Here is a 23,050-nt window from a genome sequence, read left to right on the forward strand (position 1 = left end):
TTTTTTTCATTTATTTTTTTTCCTTTCCTTTCTGGGCTGCATTCTAAGTCAATTCCTTAGTATTATATTCAAATGTATTGTTCTCTCTTCAACTCTGTCCAGTCTAAGGAATCTTGTCTATTGAGTTTTTTATTTTAATGAATAATCTTTCATTTGTGTAATTTCCAATTGATTCTTTTTAAACCGTCTCTTCTTGTTTTAATTCTGCCTTTTTAGTTTCATGATTTCTCATTCTTTTTTACTTATCCTTTTTAGCATCTTAAATATACTTATTTTGGGCTGTTTTATAATTCAAATGAAATGAGTTTGTGGTCTGGTGGCTATTTTTGTTAGTTGTCTTTATGGGTATTAGATTTCTCTATGTATCTTAGAACTTTGGTTGAATGGCACATTTTGGTGGAATTTTTGTTGTTTTTATTCATTCATTCATTGTTTTTAAAATCTTTTTAAATAAATTTTTTATTGAGGTAAAATTTACATAATATAAAGTTAACCATTTTAAAGTGTACAATTCATTGACATTTAGTGCCTTCATAATGTTGTGCACCCACCACCTCTATCTAGTTCCAAAGCATTTTCATCACCACAGAGGGGAACCCTATGCTCATTAAGTAGCTGCTTCCTATTACCCCCCTCCCCCAGCCTCTGGCAACCACTAATTTGCAGTCTGTCTTTTTGTATTTACCTATTCTGAAAAGTTCATATAAAGGGAATCATACAATATGTGACTTTTTGTATCTATCTTCTTTCACCTAGCATAATGTTTTCTAGATTCATTCATGTTGTAACATGTATCCATTCTTCATTCCTTTTTATGGCTGAATAATACTCCACTGTACAGATATACTGTACAACATTTTGTTTATCCATTCATTTGTGGAAGGACCTTTGGGTTGTTTCCATATTTTGGCTATTGTAGTATTCATTCACTTTTAAACATCTCTTTCTCCCTCTCTGCTCCCTCTCCCTGTTCAGCAGTTTTGTAAGTGTCTCTATCTGGTTTCCATGGAGCCCCAGTCCAAATCTAGGTTTGATGTTGGTGGTTTAGATACTTTGGCATTTGCAGGCTGTCCGCATCCTTCATTTTCCCTTGGCCGAGCTCCAGATGATACAAGGAGGCTGCTGACCTCCTTTCAGGATGGGGGAGCCCTACTCCACTTACCACCTTCAGGCCTGCCTTTGAGCAGTGGTGCTAGATCTTCCTCTGTCCTTTGTGGGATTTTAGCCCCAAACCTCATAGGACCCACACTTCCAGTTTTGTTACCTATTTTTGGATTGTTGCGTTTATTAGGAGGCTCACGGCTTTAACTTCAGGGACTTACCTCTTTGTTTTTCTGTCCCATATTTATTTCACAGAAATGTTTATATTTTTTTGAGCTTGCTTGTATCTTTTTGGTTTTCTCTTTTTATATTTTCCCTCTCATTGCTGTGTGTTGGCGTAGAGGGAATCCATCAAAGAGTGAATTTACTGTGCCATCTTAACTGGAAGTCACATGGGCTGTGGGTTTAAAGGAAATAAAGTTAGTTATTTGCTTTTATATAGTACTAAAAGCTAACCGCAAGAATGCTTTTCTGTGTGAGTTCAGTGACCCATAACATACAGCTATTTAAATTCCTTCTTCAGAGACTTGCAGGCCCAAAAAAGATGAGTGGGATTAAGCAGGTGGGATTTATTAGGATACTATGGTTCTTGACACAGATTTTTACTTTCTATTTTTCATTTTGATGGTAATTTAAAAAACTCAAGTATGCTTCCAGGCACCCAAATGCCCCCATTCTAACCAAATAATGTCTCAAGATTTCAGTGACTGCAGTTATATTTGTATTGGTGCCAAGTAGTACTACTTTAAATATAGGGAGCTATTGAAAAGTGAACAATTGAAAATGTGAGTACTGTGCTTGAGCTAAGTGAGAGCTTGCTGTTTCACAGTAGTTCAAACAGAAAAATGGTAGGTGAATTGGGCCATCTTCAGCATATGCTGGTTCCTACCAACCGAAAAATAGAATCTGCCATGGTGGTCAGTACCATGTCCACAAGGTTTGTCCAAAGTCAGTGTCAGTCACATTCCATCATTGATAACATTAAACTAATTTTGTCAATTTCAGTTTTCATTTTGTAGATATTTTGGTTTTTAATTTGTGCATTTTTTTGTGTATGGTTGTATAAGAGTTACAAACATAGGGGTTTACTGGTTTTATGACTGCTAATATTTAAGTAACAGAATAAAAATTTTAGACGAAACTGGGAATTTTCCTTCAAGTTTGAGAAAAATGGATCAAACAGTAGCTTAAGCATTCCTATGCAGGATCAATAAGCATCCTGTATTTGATTTTGATGTTTTTGCTTGGCTCATGCTTGCTTGTACTTCGTAATCTTAGTTAGTTTAGGCATAGTTTCTGTCTGGAAGTTTCTGACCCCTCCATGCTGGGTTGGCTGTCTTTTCTTGACGTTCCCTATAGCACTATGTTTCCTTCTTTCCTGGATGTATTCATAGATTTCCTCATTAGCTACATGTTGCTTGAGAGCAGATAGCACTGGTAATAATCTTTTTATTTACAATGTTCATCAGAGTTCCTGTCATAAAGTAGACTCCCAATAAATATGTGGGCTTTTTTGTTTGTTTTTGCTTTTTTAGTATAAATTACTAGTGGAACCAGTGGTAGAAAGAGGTAGAAATAATTTGGAGCTTAGTTACCAGTGACAAAGGCAGGAAGAAGATTTCTGATATTTTAATATCTAATGTGTTCCTCAGCTTACTTTTCTAACTGGTTTAACCAAAAGCCAATAGTCTTACTGTCACATAAGTGAAGTGAGGACAAGAATGCAAGGAAGTGAAGTAATTGCTATTTCTAACAGAATGTCCAACGTAAGGCATATTTTCAAGTCTGGGTAGATAGCTCTTTGGTGCTCTGAGAGAGAACAAGGGCAAGGATTTCTTTCTTAGTTGCTCCAGAGGCAATCACTGTGGTGAAGGGCTGCGTCTACTTTCAAGCCAGGCCCAGAGAGACACTCTTCTCCCCATCCTGATGGGGACATGGATGGGAGAATTGAGCTCACACACAGAGGTATCTGCTGGATTAAATTCCCTTAATTGTTTGCTAAATCCTCTGAAGAGTGTGTAGATACTCTGCACCTGGATTGAAGTTGCCTCCTCCAATTCCTTCGACCCAGATATTGTTTATGTTTGAGGTTTGTTTGAAATTTTCTGTAAACTTCAGGTCTGTGGTTTTGATTAGACTATCTCTGAAGCAAACTGCTGCTGACTCAACAGAGAAAAAACCAGCTCCTCCTAGTGGAGCCTTCTTAAAACCTCATTGTTTTTAGGGGAGGAAAAATCACTTGTTTCTTTCCTAAGCACTTCATGAGAACAAGAACAATTTATTGTAACTTTCAGAAGAGAGTTACAAATATAGGCTTATATTGACCAATCTTATTTAAAATAATGAAGCAAATAAACACTACCTTTCAGTAAATTAAAAACTTTGGTATCAGGATTTTAGCAAGGAAGAGGAAGAATGTTGTCAAGCTTAAACATAGTTGTATTTGGTTATATTTCTGATGGTTCTAAATATTTTTCAACAAGGCCATTGTGTCCCTAGTTGATGACGCTGATTGGAGGCTGGGTATTTGATTTGTCTCTTTCTTCTTTCATTAACAATGCATTTTGTAGCATTCTGTCCTTTAATCTTTGTTTGGTACTTATTTCATGAGGGAAGGGACTTCAGTTGACTTATGCTTAGGAGAAATGGAAAAAGAATAGTGTCCTTTATCTGATTGCCCCTTTGAGTAGGTTATGATCTGTATTTGGCACATGTAGATTTATCTCTTATCCCTTGACTTGGAGACGGTACAGCCCAAAGGAAAGCAATTTCATACTCTCTTCGTCCCCCTGATAGTTACCATATAGAGGTGTTTTTGATATTGTGTAGTTTGTAATGAGCCTTGTTTTAAGTTGTCAGTTTGGGAGACACAAAAAATTTTATCTTCATCTCTCCTCTATAACAGCCTTGGTTGGTGTGTTTATTCATTGATTTAGTTATACATTTTTCAACAAGTATTTATTGAACTCTTAATTTGTGACGGGTTCTGTGCACATCAGTGATTTCCAAAATGAGCTCAGCAAATGAGGTTCTGAGGAGGCATGCCAGTTAGAATGTATTTGACTTCAAGAAAACCTAACAAAAAGTAGCTTTTAGAAAAAGGGAAAATTCATTATCTCAAAAAAAAAAAAGTTGGGAGGGAGGGAGTGGAGAGGGAAGGAGGAGGGGGGGAAAGAGAGAGGGGAAGAGAGCCGTGAAGCAAGCAAGCCATTCCAAGGTTGGTTATTCATTGCCTCAGCTGTGCTGGCGAGGCCCCACGTCCATCTCTTTGCTCCGCCATTTGTTGGCCAGTCTCCGATGTCCTTCCTCCTGGTCCCAAGGTGACTGCTTCTGTTCTAGGTGTTGCATGAGGACTATGGTGTTTTATGTAGAAAAAGTGAATTTGTTTACGATTGAGGAAAACTGTCTCAGAAACCCTCCAGGAGAGGTTTGGATCTCATTGTCCAGAGCTGGATAACATGCCTGTTCCTACAATTGGTAGGAGGGTGAATGGAAATATCATGACTGGTCTACATCAGCCACTCTCACAGTGTGGTCCGGGGGTGGGGGTGGGGGGCCCTGGGTGTCCCTGAGGCCCTTTCAGGAGGTTCACTAGGTCAAAACTATTTTCATAATAATGCTAAGACATTATTTGCCTTTTCTACTCTCATTCTCTTATGAGTGTACAGGGGCATTGTCAAGAGATTACATATGTGTGATGTTATCATCCTGAGAGCTAATGGACAGTGTGCTCATGTATTCTTGTGTTTAAAATTTTTCTCAGTTTTAATTTCTAATGTGGCAAGTATTGAAACATAACCACATGAACAAAAGCTCTTTGGGTTCCTCAATAATGTTTAAGAGTGTAAAGGATCCTCAGATGAAAATGTTTGCCATCCACTGGTCTATGTAAATCTTGTTCACTGCCTGGCGCTGGGGAAGATCAGAGCCTCTTCCAAGACCCCTGACCACAGATTCTTGGGCAAAATGGATTCTGTTAACAAGGAGGCAGAGGGGTTAGGGCTGTTTGGGGGCAGCCAGCAGTATGGGCAGCAGTGTCCTGGGGGGAAGCTGCCATGGAGGGGAGGCCATGGGCAGAGGAGCAGGGTGTGCCCCAGGTCCTGCTTCTGCTTTGGTTGAAGCCACTGCTTGGGCTGTTTGTATGTTGAATTTTTGTACAAGATTTCATTTTACTAAGTTATTTAAGGACACACACACAATCTAAATGCCTGCGTAGTCATTGCCATTGTTGTCACCATTGTCATCCTAGGTATTTAATGACTATCACTGCAGTGGCTTAAAGATACAGATGGTAGGACCTTGGTAATTACTTTAGAGTCATGATTAACTTACACTATTTTAGAATTTCTCACACTATTTAAAATGTACCCTGGTTACTCTTAATTGCATATGTGGCTTTATAGATTACCTCCAGTTTGCCATGAAAGAAAACAATAATGACTAAAACTATGATTTTTAAAATATTTTTCTTTACCTCTCTGACACTTGTAGCCTTTGACAGGACTTCAAAGGTACCAGATTCCTTGCGATATCAGCTGAATAGGCATTATTTTAGACTTTTCAGGAAATCTAGACTAAGGTCCATCCCTAAGATGCTCCTAGATGTGGCAATGATTTGAGATACGAAATTGTTCTTCAACAGTGATGCTAATGGAGTAGCAGAAAATCCCAGGTTAAATTACAGAGTGGAGTTTTTCTATCCTGTACATTAGTAAATTAGAAGAGGGAAACAATGTCAGAGAATGTTAAATGAAAGACTGGAATTGCTGGCTCCTGCCGTACTTGTCGCCTTCCCAGCCAAGGCACAGTGGACAGTGGACATCCTGCACAGCCTTGCCGGGATGTGGGTCTCCTCTGAAGTTGGGGTTGCTTCGATGCTCAGGTGTTAACATGGAACTTTAGTTCTGGGAACCCACTGTACTTTCTGAAAGATGCTTTGAGAACAGTTAGTCTGGGTCTGGCCCCTGCCAGGCTTTTATCCTTCTTAATTTCTAAATTAGTAGAAATGGCCTTTTTTTTTTTTTTTCTTAATTAGCTAGGATACTTTGCCCCAGCCTATAACTCAATTATTTCTTTCTTTATTTTTTTTTTTTTTCAGACACTGCTCAAGTATTTGGTGCTTTATTTCCTTCTTCCGCTCTAATGAATTGTGCTTTGTGAACTCCATATTCCTTGTGAAGCACATTTTCCATGAAGGTTTTTTTTTTTTTAACTTTATTTTGAAATACTTTCAAGCATACAGACATTTGCAAAAATAATACAAAACCCATAAAGAGAACTCCAACATTCCTCCCACCCAGGCACCCAGATACAACAACTTTTAACATTTTGGCACATTTGCCCATATCATTCTTTTTGTCTGTCTATCTGTCTGCCTATCTAAACATTTGAGAATAGGTTGTTTATATCATGCTCCTTGAATACTTAATACTTTCATGTACATTTTCTAAGAACAAGGATATTCCATGAAGTTTATAAATGTATCCTTCTCTTAAGGGACAAAATAACCCAAAGGAGGAACCTTTTATCCCTGAAGTATTACCGCTTTCTCTCCTGTACTTTTGGATTTCAGCCATGTTATCTTGGTGACACGAACCATGAACCCTTGTGGACAAAGGTGTATCTTTGAACTATGGTTCAGAAAATAGTACTTAGCAAGCAACAAAATAATTCTCTAGCATTTTATTAATGAGAGGAGGGCAAATGCAGCCATCCTAAGCTGACAGTCTCTTTTCTGTGTTTTTGATGTTTGATAGCTGGTTTCCTTTGTCACTTTGTTCCTCTCTCTTCCACCTCCTACTTGTGAAAGATCCCCTCTGACAAGGCAGGACACAGAGTTGAACAAGCACGAGGGATCCTTCTCTGGTGGCTTGTTTCTGTTCAGTACCTAGGTCTCCCTGCTCCCAGGACTTTCCTTTATTATCCTCTACATAGGAACTTCTGAAGGTCATTTTATTTTCTCCTGGAAACACACACTGAATGGACTCGGCTCCTGCTGTTTTTAGTCTACGTATGTGGAGAAGGTGAAATCATAGTTTTGTTTTGATTCCTCAGGGACTGGGTAAATGTGTTAAGAGAAATTTTCAAAAAGTAGAAAATGGCGATTTCCTTCTAACTTTCCATGTCATTTGCTTTTGCTATGTTAGTATACACAGTCTGTACAAGATACTGATTAAAATTCTGAGTTTTAAGGGCGTATGTTGAATACTCACCTTTCTTTTATTATCTTAAATATGAGGCAAAATTATATTTCTGTAGGTGCTCATAACGAAATGAATTTGGGCATAGACAGCCATAGGAGGGCATACGCACTAACCAGAATCCTAAGAAAGTCAAGAGTTTACATTTGGGGTAAGACAAAGGGTTCTTGCATTGAGCAAAAGATGTATAATTAACTCTCAGTTGTCTCACAGGTTTGCAGGTTAACTGGGGTTAAAAAAAAAAATGGTGCATTTGTGAAAAAAAGTTGACATTACTGTGAATGCAGAATCATCTCCATTTTACAAGGCATGTGTTGTTTTAGAGCTGTGTGGGAGCTGCCTCATTATGTCTACTTGTGGGTGGGACTGCCTCACTCCCACCGGGTTTCCTCCCTGAGTAGTAAGTGTCCCTCCCTCCCTGTGACAGTAGCCCCTCTTAAGGCAAAGCAGTGGCAACCATAGCTCAGGCAAGGGGGATGGGGAGTGCTGTGGATTTTCTTCTCTTCAGAGCCAGGACTGGGAAAATGGAACCATTATTTGGGAGTGGGAAGGAAGAAGAGGAAGTAAGCACCTGGGACTGTATCTCTGCCCAATTCTGGTGGCTTCATATTTTCAGAGAACTCAACTGAAAAACAGAAAATATTTTCAGACTATTTCAACCATTTAAAACTTTTGATTATATTTATCAAGTGCTTTATGTCTTGCTTGTCATTTATGAACTATAATACTTACCTTTTTTTTTTTTTCCTTACCTTTGGGATGCTGTCTATATGGTAAATGTATATCTAGAAGTTTTTTACTTTTTTTTTTTAATTGTAGAAAGCACTATAGAAAAGCACACGAATATGATTTATGTTTTAATAAATTATTAAAACATGGATATATATATATTATTATCATCCAGGCCAAGAAAATAGAATATTGCCAGCATCCTGGGAGCCATTCACATGCACCTTCCCAATCGTACTACTTCCTTTCCCCTAAAGGGAACAGTTTTCCTTACTTTTGTGGTAATCACTATTAGTTTTACCTGTTTTTGAAACTTTATTTAAATGGAATCATGTCTCATATATTCTTAGGGGTTTGGTTTCTTTTTTGCAGAATTACAGTTATATATTTATCTCTATTGTTGCCTGTAGTTGTAGTTCTTACATTTTCCTTGCTGCATAGTATTCCATTGTAAGAATATACCTATTTATTTACTCTACTTTTAATTGGCATGTGGATTGTTTTCAATTTAAATCTGTTATGAATAATGCTGTTATATATAAGCACATAAATTTAGAGTTTCTTTGAGAGCAAGATGGTAATTTGTGGATCTTTGTGTGATTATTCTAGCAGTTACTGAGATGTGTTAACAATTTCCCACTATCATTGGAACTTGACTATATCTCTATGGTTATGTCATTTTTTTGTTATATTTTGAGCTGTTTTACATTTCCATATTATTAAATACATACAAATTTAGAATTGTTACATCTTCCTGGTGAGTTGAACCTTTTATCATTACGAAGTAACCCTCTCTGCCTTTAGTAATGCTTTTTTTGCCCCAGGGTTTGTTTCTTTTTCCCCTCCATTTACTTTTTTTTTTTTAATTTATTAGAGACATTTTATGGGTTTACAGAACAATCATGCATAAAATACAGGGTTCCCATATACCACCTTATTATTAACATCTTGCATTAGTGTGGTAAATTTGTTACAACAAAGTCTGCTTGATTTGATACTGTTTATTTGATTACTTTGGTTAGATTTGCATGGTATTTTTTTTTCCTGTTCGTCTTTCAGACTTTTCTGTATCCCTGTATTCTTAAGTTTTAGATGTATCTTTTGTAACAGCATTTGGTTTTTTGTTTTTTTTTTTTTAAATTAAAATCTGATGAACTTTTTTTTTTTTAACTTGGAAAATTTAATCCAATACATACAGTGTAATTACTGATATATTTTACTTTAAATTTGCCATCTTACTATGTGTTTTCTCTTTATCTTGCTTATTCTGTAATCATTTTCCCCTCTTAATCTTGCCTTTTGTGGGGGAGGGGTTAAGGGTTTTTTTTTTAATATTATGAATTTTTCTTCTCTGTTAGCTTGGAAATTGTGTACTGCCTTTTAATATTCTATTAAAGGATATCCTAGAAATTATAATATACATTCTTGAATAACATATACTTTCATCCTCCTTTTCCTTTATAATGCAGGGACCCTAGAACCCTTTAACTCTACTTCTCCTGGCTTATATGTTATTGGTTTTATGCAATTTAATTTCTCCCTATTATATTTAAAATCCCAAAGATATTGTTATTCTTGTTTTATGTCATAAATGTTAATTTAGATTTTCCTACATGTCTACCATTTTTGTTCTTTTTCATTTCATTTCTTCCCACATCTCCAGATTTCTATATGGCATCATTTCCCATTGCCTGAAAAACATCTTTTAGAACAGATTTACTGGTGGCAAATTCTCTTGGTTTTAGTTTGTCAGAAAGGCTTTATCTCACTTTATTCTTGAAGAGTATTTCAGTGTGTAGAATTCTAGGTTGGCCGTGTTTTTCATTTCATCATATTGAAAATAAGCCAGTGGATAAATGAAGTGAAAAAGTAAAAAAAAAAATAAAAGAGGGAGGATTGTTACAGATTAAAGGAGACAAGAGAAAGATCAGTATTCAGCATGTGTAATGTGTGGCTCTTGTTTAGATCCTGATATGAAAAAACTAAACTGTAAAGAGAAATTTTTGAGAAATTTGAACATAGACTTGCTAGTAGATGTTGTTAGTTTTATTGCTTGTGAAAGAGGTATTGAAGTTGTTTCTTTTTAAAGTCCTTGTTTAAAAAAAAAAGTATTGGATCAAATGATATGTCTCTGATTTGCTTTACAAATGGAAAAATTTGATAATTGTTTGAACTGGTTAGTGGGTACATAGGAATTCATTGTGCTGTTTTCTCCCCCTTTTTGTATTTAAACATAGTCATTGAACAGTTACCAAAAAAAAGAAAAAGAAAAAAACCCAACATAAAATTCCATTGTCCCACATAGTCTGTGTTTGAAGTGAGACCATCATAAGCTACTCTCCCTATTTGGTGAAGTCTGCTGTTTTTGCAGTGTCAAATAAGCATAAAACTTCATTTTATTTATATAGCATATTTCCTAGCTATTAGTTTGATCTGTTCGACTTACATAACTCCCCCCCTTCTAATGGTAACACCTTGATTCGTAGTCCCATAAAGACCACTTGGAAAGGAAGAAGGAGAGTCCTTCAAAGTACAAGTGGGGAGCATATATCAAAAGAACAGGAAAGGGGTGCTAGGCAGGCAAAACCCACAGATAGCCACTACCTGTCACCCATTGGCTATTCAAGACATTTAAACCAACTGCCCTTTTTTTTTTTTTTTTTTTAATTTCTTTAAACCCAACTGCTTTCTATACGCAGGATTTTCAAAGCACTTCCAACTAATATAATTTAACTCTCTCTTCCTCCAAAAAGGGAGTTAATCTAAAGTAATGTTCGGTTAATGGAACTAGCTTCAATTCCAGGAGCTCTGGATAATGTCAATTCACTTCTCTTTTTTGTTATATTCTGCAAATTATGGACTAAGTAGAAAATGTATCTGTTAATATATTCTGGAAGTCTGAATTGGGGTATCAGCAAGGCGGTGCATCCTCTGAAGTCTGTGGGGAAGACTCTGTTTCATGCTTCTCTCCTGGCTTCTGGCATGGCTTGCTGGCATTCCAGCTTTGGTCACCATATAGTGTTCTCCCCTATGTCTGTCTGTCTGTCTGTCTGTGTCCTGTTCTCCCCTTCTTATAAGGGTACCAGTCTTACTGGATTAGTACCCACACTAATCCATCCAGCTTGGCCTCATTTTAACTAATAATATCTTCAAAGTCTCTATTTCCAATAAGGTCATATTCACAGGATTGGGGGATTAAAACTTCAACATGTCTTTTTGGAGGATACATTTCAACTTGTAACATGGGGCAAGACCATTCTTCATCGTAAGCTGCTGATCCATGCATTGTAGTATGTTCAGCATCTTTGGCTCCTGGGCACTAAATGCTGGCAGCACCCCCATGCTCCCGTCACAACTAAAATAGCACCTGTTTGCACATACCCCCTGGAGGTACGCTGTCCAATAGAGAATCAAGGATCATTGTACTGCATGTTCCCTAAAGCTCCGAACATTTGAAACAATCAGAAGCATTTCCATTGCTAAACAAAAGGTTGTTTGCAGTTTTGTTATAATAAAAATAATGCTTCCTGATTCTTTTTATCAAAAAGTTCTCCAATTTGCTGTTGCCAAATATCTAAACTGATCTGCATCTAGTGGCATATAAAATACATAAGAAATTAATCAGCTTGTTTCTTCACTTTATTTCTTTAAGGTCACAGGCTTTAGAGCCAGACTCTTTGGGTTCAAATCCCACAATATTAGCTCTGCTGTTTACTAGCATTTACTTCCTGACCTTGGGCAATCATGTAATCTTTGTACCTCAGATTTCTTTTCTGTGAACTGGGGATGATAATAGTACCCATTTTTCAGGGTTGCTGTGAGGATTGAGTTAATATGCATGAAGCATGAATTATACTGCCATGAACAGAGTAAATATATGTATGCATAAGTTATAAAAATGGGGTATTAATTAAATTTCACATGAAGGGAAGATGACTTTTAAATTTTCTTTTCTTGGGTTACCTTTTTTTTTTTTCTCCCTCCAGCACTTTTACCTCTATTTATAATTTTTCCTACAATCTTATAGAGATATAGTCACATAACATACAACCATCCACAGTGTACAATCAGTTGTTCATGGCATGATCACATAGTTGTACATTTATCACTACAGTCAGCACTTTAACATTGATTATTATGAAAAAGTTTTTTGGTGAATAATAAAAATAAAAAAAATAAAAATGTCATACAATACAATATAATAGTAAGGACAGAAAACAACACCACTACCAAGAATCCCATATCCCTCCCTTATATCCCCCTCATACATGTTTAACTTTGATATATTGCCTTTGTTACATTTAATGGAAGCATATTCGAATGTTACTGTTGACCATAGACTCCAGTTTGCTTTGATTATGTTTTTTCCCAAATACCATCCCTTTTTCAACACTCTGCATGGTTGACATTCATTTGTTCTCCCACATGTGAGAACATTTTTATATTTGTACATTTAGCAACAGTTATTGGCCACTCCAGTTTTTGCCACGTTATACAGTCCTAGTCTTCATCATCTGTCTTTACCTCTGGTATCATACATTCCCCTATCCCACCTCTTTCAGCTTTACTCACAGACATCTTTGTTCCATGTTCTTATAATCTTGGGTTACCTTTTTTTTTTTTCTTTTTTTTCTTTTCTTTTCTTTTTTTTTTTATCATCATTTTATTGAGATATATTCACATACCACGCAGTCATACAAAACAAATCGTACTTTCGATTGTTTACAGTACCATTACATAGTTGTACATTCATCACCTAAATCAATCCCTGACACCTTCATTAGCACACACACAAAAATAACAAGAATAATAATTAGAGTGAAAAAGAGCAATTGAAGTAAAAAAGAACACTGGGTACCTTTGTCTGTTTGTTTCCTTCCCCTATTTTTCTACTCATCCATCCATAAACTAGACAAAGTGGAGTGTGGTCCTTATGGCTTTCCCAATCCCATTGTCACCCCTCATCAGCTACATTTTTATACAACTGTCTTCAAGATTCATGGGTTCTGGGTTGTAGTTTGATAGTTTCAGGTATCCACCACCAGCTACCCCAATTCTTTAGAACCTAAAAAGGGTTGTCTAAAGTGTGCATAAGAGTGCCCACCAGAGTGACCTCTCGGCTCGTTTTGGAATCTCTCTGCCACTGAAGCTTATTTCATTTCCTTTCACATCCCCCTTTTGGTCAAGAAGATGTTCTCCATCCCACGGTGCCGGGTCTACATTCCTCCCCGGGAGTCATATTCCACGTTGCCAGGGAGATTCACTCCCCTGGGTGTCTGATCCCACGTAGCGGGGAGGGCAGTGATTTCACCTTTCAAGTTGGCTTAGCTAGAGAGAGAGGGCCACATCTGAGCAACAAAGAGGCATTCAGGAGGAGACTCTTAGGCACAAATATAGGGAGGCCTAGCCTCTCCTTTGCAGCAATTGGGTTACCTTTTAAACCTTAAATTGATTTACCTGAAAAAGCATTTTATGTCATTTATCCTAGACCCTTTACTTTGAGAAGTACAGTACCAGTGAATTCTTCATTCCTTCAGTCATTATCTATTGTTGCCAGACTTGTGCTAAGTTCTAGGAAGGCAGGGAATTTACATTCCAGGGAGGAAGCAATAACTAAGTGCCCAAATAAATGCCCAGGGTAATTACCAGTGTACTAAGATCTATAAAGTTCTTGATGGAAAAGTCTGGAAGCCAGGAAGGGTTTGGTGTGTTCACGGAACAGATGAGAGGCTGGGACTGGACTGTTGTGAGTGGGGAGAAGGGGAACAAAGTGTGTGTGTGCTGGAGCCATGTTTGTACAGGGCCGTAGAGGCTCAGTAAGAAGCTGGCATTTTTTCTATAAAGAATTTGAGTTTCTTTCCAAGGAAGCCACTAAAGGAAAGTGTTAAGCAGGAGAGAATTTGAGAAAGTTGTCTTTGTCTACTGCATGGAAAATGAATTAGAGAGGTACAGGTGGAATCTGGTAGACCAGGGTACCACTCTGAGGAAGAAATGGAGTGGGATGGGATTGCAATGGAGGAGGGGAGATGGACAGAAGTGGATGAAACCAGATCACATGACAGATTTATTTTGGAGGTAGGATTGACAGGTATTGGTAATGGTAATGGCTTGGGCGAGGGGAAGGATGAGAGAGAGGGAGTAATTAGGGACAACATCTAGATTTTTGATGATTTATGATATGCCGTTTCGACAATTTTCACATATTCCTTCTATTAAACTTTTTTTTTCATTTTAACATGGTCCTTATCAAAACTGTAAATTATTTAAGTATGTTTATCTTCCCAGTCCAGATTTGTTTGCACTACAGCCAAATTGTATAATCTGTTTAAATTTCTTCTTGTTTTCTTAATGAGAACCTCCTTTGCTGATATGTTTGGCATTTAATTGGTAGCATTTTGTCTTCTTAATTATTGTCCCTGAGGACTTCACTCTGTCACTTGCAGAGTAGTCTTTTGAAATTAGATAGCTTGCCCCAGGGAAGTTTAAGAGGGCAAAAACCTGCACTAGCCTTCAGTTTCCTTCCTGGGGGCAGGTAGTGAGGCACTTGGAGTTTAGTTACCTGGCTCTGCCTGATGGATGGACTCACTGTGTAACTCCATTATTTTCTTAACATGTACTTCAGATATAGTAAGTCAGGTTTATGAGTTTTAGTTTTTTTCACTTAGTAATATCATATTCTTAAAATATGATTTCTTGTGAATAAATTTAGAAAGCATATAAAACAGTCTTTAAATTAAGCTGGTCATTGAAATCAATGCATGTGGAAGAGATTAGTTTGTTTTTTTCTAAGAAATGAAGAGAAACGAGGAAGAAAATTCATTAGACAGTAATACATAGAGGTTTTTTTTTTTTTTTAACTTCTAAAAACATAAGAACTTCAAACACATTTCTTAGGCGCAGACTATTATTAAACACCCATGGATGTTTCTGATTTCCCGTTACATTAAAATACACAGATGAACTTCATATTTAGAACATTTAAAAATAGCTCAATCATAAAAAGAAGATATAAAGTATTATCAGCTGTGCTTTTTGTACATAATTAGCATGTGCCTGTGAAAGTATGATGACTTTTAGTCTAATGATATTACTCATGATAAAAATTCAGTTGGTAAACAGAGCTACAGCTGGATGACACATTTTAAAATAATTCAGTGTAATGACTCCAGTGTAGATGGCATGCTGTTCTAGTCCCTTGTAATCGCCCTTCTACTCTTCAGTGGATCATGAAGTTCCCAATGAAAGATCCTTTTTAAATATGCTTCATGATTTCCCTTTTTTACAGATTTGCTGTGTGCATGCTGCTTCCTTCAGGGCTCAGCAGGCTGCTGTGAAGTTACATCACCTTTTCCATTTTTCTGAGATGGCTCAAGATTCAAGAGACCTTTCTTCAAATTATCAGTTTTGGATGCAGAAGCTTTCTGGATGGGACCAGGCTTCCACTTTGGAATCTCAGCAAGATACCTGTCTTCACCTACCTAAGTTCCAGGAGTTCTTGAGGCAGATGTATGAAACATTGAAAGAGATGGTAAGTAGTGGATCAAAGTGATGCAATTATTTTGCGACATTAGGAACTCTTCACCCAGGTTTCACCAAGCTAAGACTTTATCAATGGTCAGTGACTGTGGTATTGACCTACTGTGTTGCTGGATTAGAAAGAAAAATTGAGGGCATAGCGATAGGTAATGCAAACAAGAACTGGTGTCCTGAGTTTCTAATTTATTATGACATCAGTCTTGTCTTCTTGATTAGTGAATTATATTGTCACATGAGACTTCCTGACCAATCAGGTTGTTTTTTAAGTAAACAAGTCGTTGATGCTTGTTGTCAGGTAATAAATGGATTCTTTTAAATGCCTTTGCATCCTTTAAATATTGAAGAGTTTGCTGACATGCTTACCCTTTCCTCAACTCTGTTCTAAAGTGGGCTCTGATAACAGATACCTATTAAGATCTCTTCTTATAAATATTTTAAGTACTCTAATACATATTAAGATTTTCAGCATCTTCCCTATTGTTTTCAAAATTTGATTTATTTTTGTTTTGACCTAAGATTTCTTATCCTTTGTTTTTCTTACATAATTGCTCTGACCAGAACTTCTAGTACAAAGCTGAATAACAGTGATGAGAGTGGGCCGCCTTCTTCCATTCCTGATCTTAGAGGGAAGGCTTTCAGTCTTTCACCATTAAGTATGATGTGAGCTGCAGGCTTTCAATATATGCACTTTATCATGTTGAGGGGAGTTCCTTCTATTACTAGTTTTCTAAGTGTTTTTATCAAGAAGTGGTGCTGGATTTTGTCAAAGGCCTCTTCTGGATCAATTAAGATGACTATGTGGTTTTTTCCCTTCATTCTGTTAATGTGGTGTATCACATTAATTGATTTTCTTATGTTGAACCATCCTTTTATACCCAGGATAAATCCTACTTCATCATGGTATGTAATTCTTTCAATGCACTGTTGGATTTGGTTTGCTAGTATTTTGTTGAGGATTTTTGCATCTATATGCATAAGAGATATTGGTTTGTAATTTTCTGTGCTTGTGGTATCTTTATCTGGCTTTGATATGAGGGTGATGATGGCCTTGTGGAATGAAATAGGGAGTATCCCCTCCTCTTCAATTTTTTGGAAAGAGTTTGAGCACCATTGGTGTTAATTCTTCTTGGAATGTTTGGTAAAATTCCCCTGTGAAGCCATCTGGTCCTGGGCTTTTCTGTGTTTGGGAGGTTTATGATTACTGATTCAATTCTCTTTACTAGTAATTGGTTTGTTGAGATCATCTATTTTTTCTCAAGTTAATGTAGGTAGTTTGTGTGTTTCTAAGAATTTGTCCATTTCATTTAGAATATCTAATTTAGTGGTAGTTTTTCATAGTTTTCTCTTACAGTCCTTTTTGTTTCAACAGGGTCGGTAGTAATGTCCCCCTTTTCATGTCTGATTTTCATTATTTATATTCATTTTCTCTCATATTCTCTCATATTCTCTGTCTCTTTTTGGTCAGTATAGCTAAAGGTTGGTTGATTTTATTCTTTTCAGAGAATCAACTTTTGGTTTTGTTGATTCTATTTTTTTTTCTATTTCATTTATCTTCACCCTAATTTTTGTTACTTCCTTCTTTCTGCTCACTTTGGGTTTAGTTTGCTCTTCTTCTTCTAGTTCTTCCAGTTTTGAGGTTTGGTCTCTGATTTGAAGTCTTTTTTTTTTTTTAAATACATTTTTATTGAGATATATTCATATACCCTACAATCATTCCCAGTGTATAATCAGTTATTCATAGTACCATCATATAGTTGTGCTTTCATCGCCAGAATCAATTTTTGAACATTTTCCTTACTCCAAAGCTTTGTTCTTGTTTAATGGGAGTATTCAGAACTATAAAGTTCTGTCTTGGGCACTGCTTTTGCTGCCTCCCATAAGTTTTGGTATGTTGTATTTCCATTTTTCTTCACCTCAGTGTATTTCCTAGTTTCCTTTGTCATTTCCTCTTTAAACCATTGGTTGTTTGAGTATGTTGTTTGATTTCCATGTATTTGTGAATTTTCCATTTCTAGTTTCATTCCATTATGATCGGAGAATATACATTGTATGATTTAAATAATTTTGAATTTATTGAGACTTCTTTGTGACCTAAAATATGGTCTGTCTTGGAGAATGATTCATGTGCACTTGAGAAGAATGTGTATTCTGTTATTGTTGGGTGAGGTGTTCTATATATGTCTGTTAGATCCAGTGGGTTTAGAGTATCGTTCAGATAATACATTCCTTACTGATCTTCTGTCTACGTGTTCTATCCATTATTGAAAGTGGTGTTTCAGAGTCACCTACTATTAAAGTAGAACCGTCTACTTCTCTCTCTAAATCGGTCAGTATTTGCTTCATATATTTTGGGCCTCTGCTGTTAGCTGCGTAAATATTTTTAACTGTTAAATTTTCTTGTTGAATTGACCCCTTTACTAGGATATAATGACTGCTTTTCTCCCTCGTAACAGTTTTTGACTTAACGTGTATTTTTTCTGATATTAGTGTAGATACTCCAGCTTTCTTTTGGTTACTACTTGAATGGTAAATATTTTTTGCATTCTTTCACTTTCAGCCTACTTTATGTCTTCGAATTTAAGGTGACTCTCTTGCAGCATATAGTTGGGTCGTGCTTTTTTTTTTTAAATTCTGTTTTATTGAGATATATTCACATACCATACTATCATCCATGGTGTACACTCAACTGTTCACAGTACTGTCTGATAGTTGGGCATTCATCACCCCAATCTATTTTTGAACATTTTCCTTACACCAGAAAGAATCAGAATAAGAATGAAAAATAAAAATAAAAAAAACACCCAAATCACCCCCTCACCCCATCGCACCCTATTTTTCATTTGGGTTTTGTCCCCATTTTTCTACTCATCCATCCATACACTGGGTAAAGGGAGTGCGATCCACAAGGTTTTCAAAATCACACTGTCACCCCCTGTAAACTACATTGTTATACAATCGTCTTCAAGAGTCAAGGATACTGGGTTGGAGTTTGGTAGTTTCAGGTATTTACTTCTAGCTATTCCAATATATTAAAACCTAAAAAGTGTTGTCTATATAGTGCATAAGAATGTCCACCAGAATGACCTCTCGACTCCATTTGAAATCTCTCAGCCACTGAAGCTTTATTTCATTTCATTTTGTATCTCCCTTTTGGTCAAGAAGATGTTCTCAATCCCATGATGCTGGGTCCAGATTCAACCCTGGGAGTCATATCCTGCATTGCCAGGGAGATTTACACCCCTGGGAGTCAGGTCCCATGTAGGGGGGGAGGGCAGTGAGATCACCCACAAAGGTGACTTAGAGAGACAGGGCCTCATCTGAGCAACAAACAGACACTCGGGGAGACTTAAGCACAATTGTAAGCAGGTTTAGCCTCTCCTTGCAGCAACAAGCTTCGCAGCGGCCAGCCCCAAGACAGAGGGCTCAGCACATCAAGCCATCAGTCCCCAGTGTTTGTGAGAACATCAGCAACAATCCAGGTGAGGAAGTCCAACACCTCTGCATTCTCCCCCAGCTCTTCAGGGAGGCCATGAATATATATTTTTATTCTCCACCCAAATTTCTTTAGGATGTGTTGCGGTTTCATTCTAATCTATACAGTGGGTCATGCTTTTTTATCCATTCTGCCAATCTCTGCCTTTTGACTGGAGAGTTTAGTCTATTTACATTTAAAATCATTTTTTTTTGTAGTGTATCATACTGAGTCCTTTTTCTAGATATATTTTTCATGTGTATTCCTTGTGGTTACCATGAAGTTTAAATTTAACATCCCAATTATATAACAATACTGTTTGATTTGATACCAACTTAACTTCAGTAGCTTACACATACACTGTTCCTATACCCTCTGTCCCTCCCATCTTCTTTTGTGCTCGTTACAAATTATATCTTTGTACATTGTATGTCCAAAACCATAGATTCATCATTACTTTTTATGCATTTGCATTTTATCACCTGTAAGAAGAAGGGAGTTACATACAAAAAATACAATACAGTCATGCTGGCATTTATATTATAATAATTACCTATACTGGAAGTATTTCTTTATACTTCTTTGAACCATTGACTAGTGTCCTTTCCTTTCAGTCTGAAGAACTCCTTTTACCATTCCTTATAAGGCAAGTTGTCAAGTAGTAATGAACTACCCAGCTTTCGTTTATCTAAGAATGTCTTAATCTCTCCCTCATTTTTGAAAGAAAGTTTTGCCAGATATAAAATTCTTGGTTGGCAGTTGTTTTCTTTTAGCACTTTAACTGAAACCTTTTTGCTTCCTGATGGTTTCTGCTGAGAAATTAGCAATTAATCTCATTGGGACGCCCTTGTACATAGCATGTTGTTTTTCTCTTGCAGCTTTCATAACTCTTTTTGTCTTTTGCATTGACAGTTTGATCAGTATGTGAGAGGAGTATTTTTCTTCCAGTTTACATGTTTGGTGTTCTCTGGACTTCTTGGATGTGCATATTCATACTCTTTTGCTAGTTTTTTGAAGTTTCTGTCGTTGTTTTTCTTTGACTATTCCTTCTGCCCCTTCTCCTTTTGGAGAAGAATATTATGCATTTATTGGTATGCTTGGTGGTGTCTCAGAATCTTACTTAAGCCATTATTTTTTTTTCATTTTTCTATTAGAGAAGTTGAGCTTTCTATTAAAGAAGATTCATGCATAAATAGAGGATTTCCATATAGCACTTTATTATTACCCGCCCAGTGTTGGTGTGGTACAGTTGTTACAACTGATGAAAGCATATTTTATAATTGTACTATTAAACTATAGTCTGTGGTTTAACTTAGGGTTCCCTGTGTTGTGTACGTGCAATTCATGGCTTTTTAAAAAATTTTTTTCTATTACCATGTATATAATCTAACATTTCCCCTTTTAACTATATTCAGATATATATTGCAGTGCTGTTAATTGCATTTACAATTTGTGCTACCATCACCACCATCCATTACCAAAACATTTCCATTGTTCTAAACAAGAACTCTGTACATTTTAAGCCTTAACCCCTATTTTTTCTTTTTATAATTCTTTTTTTCTTTCTGCTTCTCAGCTTGGATCATTTCAGTTGTCTTAGTCTTTGAGTTCACTGATTCTTTCCACTGTCAGCTCCGATACTGCTGCTGCAACCCTTCTGGGAATTTTTCATTTCAGTTATTGTGGTCTTTAACTCCAATAAAGTTGGAGTTCAGTTGTTTCTTTTTAAAATTTCAATCTCTTTATTGAGATTCTCATAGTGCTTATTCATTGTTTTCCTGATATTCTTTAGTTCTTTCTCTGTATTTTCCCTCATCTCCTTGAGCATATTGATCATTTTTTTAGTCTTTGTCCAGTATGTTCACAGTCTGGTCTTCTTTGCTGATATATTCTGGATTTTTATCCTTTTCCTGTGGATGGACCATAATTTTCTGTTCTTTTTATTTTGTAATCTTTTGTTGCACAGTGTATACTTTAATATTTTAAAATGCCAACCCTGGGATTTATTCCCTGAGAATGTTTGTTTCTTCAGTTTGTAACCAACTGATGTTATGACAGAGATTTCTTGAGTGTCAGGAGTTAACAAAAACAAGCACGCCTAAGTAAAAAGCTCCTTTCACCATCTTTGCAAATTGGCTTTGCATGGACTGGTGCTCTCTGTCAGAGTTCAGCCCTCCCAACCAGGATGGTCAGGCCAAGGTGAATGCAACATGCAGGGTCTGCCCTGTCTTTTCTGGGCCTGTGTCTTGTCCTGAGCTTATGTTGCTAGTGACCTTCGGCGTTCCCTATTTACAGGAGTTTGAATGCCCCCTCTACTTCCCAGGGAGTAGACCTATTCCCTCTCCTGGGTGTTCTGCTGCAGAACTTAAAGCTGGTAAGCCTTTGCCCAGGCCACCCACCTCAATTGTTTCTTATACTGCTTTTCTTGTCTCAAGCTGCTTTTGCCTGGAGGGTATGTTCTTCCACAGCTCCCCAAAGCTGTGCTTTCTTGACTCAACCGCTGCCTGTCCTCTGCACCTCTGAGGAACCGTACCCTCTTTAAGTTCCTGTGCCACCGTTGTCTGGGGCAGGGTGGAACAGTGGCCACCCTCTGCTGTGCTGCCAGCAATTTGAAGCAGCTAATCAAAAGCCCTGAACAGCACTTGGCCTGCATGCCACCCGCACATTCCCACACTCCATCTTGGGCAAGTGGATTTTTATGTCCCTTTCTGGTACCAGCAAGTTGTGCCAGAGGCTGGACCCCACTGCTGCCTGCTGTGAGAGTAGAGGGTAGGCAATGGTAAATGTCGCAGGGAGAGAGCACTTGACTGTTATTTACATAGTTTACCAGCCTCTTCCTCCTGTTCTTCCCTGGATGCTATACCATGTTCTACTGGACTCCAGAATTTTGAATAAGTTGATTCAGATGGTTCCTACCTGTTTAATAGTCCTGATGGAGAAACTGATTCCTGAAGCTTCCTTTTCTGCCATCTTCCCACAGTTCCTCTCTATTTAGGTTGTTGTAGATGGTATGATGTCATTTGCCATTGAGCAATCAAACTAGGAATAAACAAAAATAGATATTTTTATGCTTTGTCTTCTTCTGTTTCTTTTTACAAGTTCCAGAATTTTTGTCCTTTTAAAAACCTTCTCCTGGAACTGGAGCTGGAGCTGAGTTCGGAACCTCTCTTACTATTTTAGAATGAAATATCAGGATAAGTGTATAGGATCATATAATGATTAATCAACTATATTTCTTTGCTAATATGCAGTCTTTATTAGTTTAAAATAAAGTGGCCTTTCTTGACTGATAAGCATGAATAAAATAAAATTGATTTTGTAACAAAATTCATTCCACCTAAATGCACTGCCATCTTAGTTTTGCTAATCTGGTTAATGATGAAGTACAGTGGCTGCTTGTTAAACTTTATTTGACTTACTAACCTAAAGATATTTTCTAATCCCTTTTTCCTATTTGTCTAAAATACATGCTAAATAGAAGCATTCAAACCCCCTCAAGCTATAGTGTCAGTTTCATTGTGTCCTTTTACTGACCAAAATATAATTTTCTTTTACAGGATTCTAGAACAATCATTGAAAGATTCCCCACAATTGGTCAACTGTTGGCAAAGACTTGCTGGAATCCTTTTATCTTAGCATATGGTAAGAATCCAAAGCATAGCCTCTCAAAATACAAACCTCTAAGGATAATTTTAATCTTTGGATTAAAATAGTTTTATTTTTTTTAATAAAAAAATTTTTATTGGGGAAGTTGTGGGTTTACAGAATAATCATGCATAAAATACAGGATTCCCATACATGTCCCCACCACAAACACTTGCGTTGTTGAGGAAAATTTGTTATAATTGATGATAGCACTTTTTTGTAATTCTGTTTTTTTAACAGTAATTACATTTATTACAATTGATGAAAGATTGTTAAAGTAACACTATTAACTATTATCCATAGTTTGCATAGGGTATTTTTTCTCCATATTTCCAACTTATTATTATTATTTTTCATGCATGTCTTT

At 36.8% G+C, this 23,050-nt stretch overlaps 1 protein-coding gene across 3 annotated transcripts in view; it reads left to right on the forward strand.

Annotated features, from left to right (window-relative positions):
- Positions 1 to 23,050, forward strand: part of FANCC (FA complementation group C) — a 290,247-nt gene that overhangs the window by 55,203 nt on the left and 211,994 nt on the right. For all 3 annotated transcript variants that reach the window (XM_037797499.1, XM_037797501.1, XM_037797500.1), the window contains 2 exons: positions 15,316 to 15,558; positions 22,596 to 22,680. In XM_037797499.1, coding sequence (XP_037653427.1) covers positions 15,394 to 15,558; positions 22,596 to 22,680 — 250 coding nt within the window. In that variant the 5' untranslated portion in view covers positions 15,316 to 15,393. The remainder of the gene's footprint in view (positions 1 to 15,315; positions 15,559 to 22,595; positions 22,681 to 23,050) is intronic.

This window comes from Choloepus didactylus, chromosome 10, assembly GCF_015220235.1.
Source record: "Choloepus didactylus isolate mChoDid1 chromosome 10, mChoDid1.pri, whole genome shotgun sequence".
In the NCBI taxonomy this organism is placed as follows: Eukaryota; Metazoa; Chordata; class Mammalia; order Pilosa; family Megalonychidae; genus Choloepus; species Choloepus didactylus.